General features: G+C 68.3%; 1 protein-coding gene across 1 annotated transcript in view; it reads right to left on the bottom strand.

The window, feature by feature from the left end:
* PARP6 (poly (ADP-ribose) polymerase family, member 6) overlaps nt 1-1005 on the bottom strand; it is a gene marked incomplete at both ends in the record, with an annotated part of 3201 nt that overhangs the window by 192 nt on the left and 2004 nt on the right. Inside the window, 6 exon segments of the mRNA XM_009588003.1 lie at nt 198-265; nt 391-424; nt 426-445; nt 550-675; nt 747-839; nt 926-1003. Coding sequence (XP_009586298.1) covers nt 198-265; nt 391-424; nt 426-445; nt 550-675; nt 747-839; nt 926-1003 — 419 coding nt within the window.

Here is a 1005-nt window from a genome sequence, read left to right as displayed (position 1 = left end):
GGCCCCCCCCCCCCGGGGGGGGGGGCCCGAGCCGGGAGCCATGCCAGAATCCACCCCAAGGCCGGTGGGTGGTCGGGACCCCCCAGGAGAAAGGGGCCGAGGGGGTCGTGCCACGGCTGCCCGGCTGCCCCCCACCCCATCCTCTGTCCTGGGGGACGTGGGGCAGTGGGACGGGGCCGCAGGACCCTCAGCCTTACCACTGCAGGAGGGGATGGGCCAGGGGGTCCAGCTTGTCCATCTGCTTCTTGATCTCCAGGTAGGACCCCTGGCAGAGGCGAGAGGGGGTGCAGGTGGGTCCCCTGGCACCCACCCAACCGTGGGCGGATGGAGATCCTGCACTGGGGGGGTCTCACACGGAGCCATGGGCAGTGCGGGTCCATGTCAGTGTACCTGGGTCATCTCCCGGATGGACATCACGCTGTCCCATCCGGTGTGAGTTGTTCTTCTACGCATGGGGCAGGAGAGGGTTGGCTGTTGGAGGGGTCCTCAGGGCTCCCCCCAGCCCCATCGATCCCCGGCATGGGGGAGCGCTGCCCCCACGGCGCTTACCTTGGGGTTGAAGGCAAGTGTTTTGGGGTCGTTGGGGTCCACCACGGAAGGGTAAGGCTCGAAGATGATGCTTTTGCGGGGGGACTCCAGGGCGGCGCGGCACATGGCCACCAGCAGGTCCACCACCTTGGGGACAGAGCGTGCGTGGGGTGAAGGGACAGCACCCCGAGGTGACGATGTGGTCACCCACCGCGCGCACCCCCACCTGTGGCCACCTCCTCCGCCGCACCGGACATGACGCCCAAGGTGTAGAAGGAGAAGACACAGAGCTCCCGGGTGCACACCGCCGGCTGCGGAGGGGACAAGAACCGTGGGGAGGGTCAGGGACGGTGACACAGGGTGACAGCCCGCGCCCGCCCGGTCCCTGTCCTCGCACCTTGAGCATGGAGCCGTTCTGGAAGACGTGCTGCTCGTCGCACACCACGCAGTACTCGTTGAGCGTCGGGATCCGCTGCT

This window comes from Fulmarus glacialis, unplaced genomic scaffold, assembly GCF_000690835.1.
Source record: "Fulmarus glacialis isolate BGI_N327 unplaced genomic scaffold, ASM69083v1 scaffold29121, whole genome shotgun sequence".
Classification (NCBI taxonomy): Eukaryota; Metazoa; Chordata; class Aves; order Procellariiformes; family Procellariidae; genus Fulmarus; species Fulmarus glacialis.
This window is presented reverse-complemented; position numbering and strand designations above follow the sequence as displayed.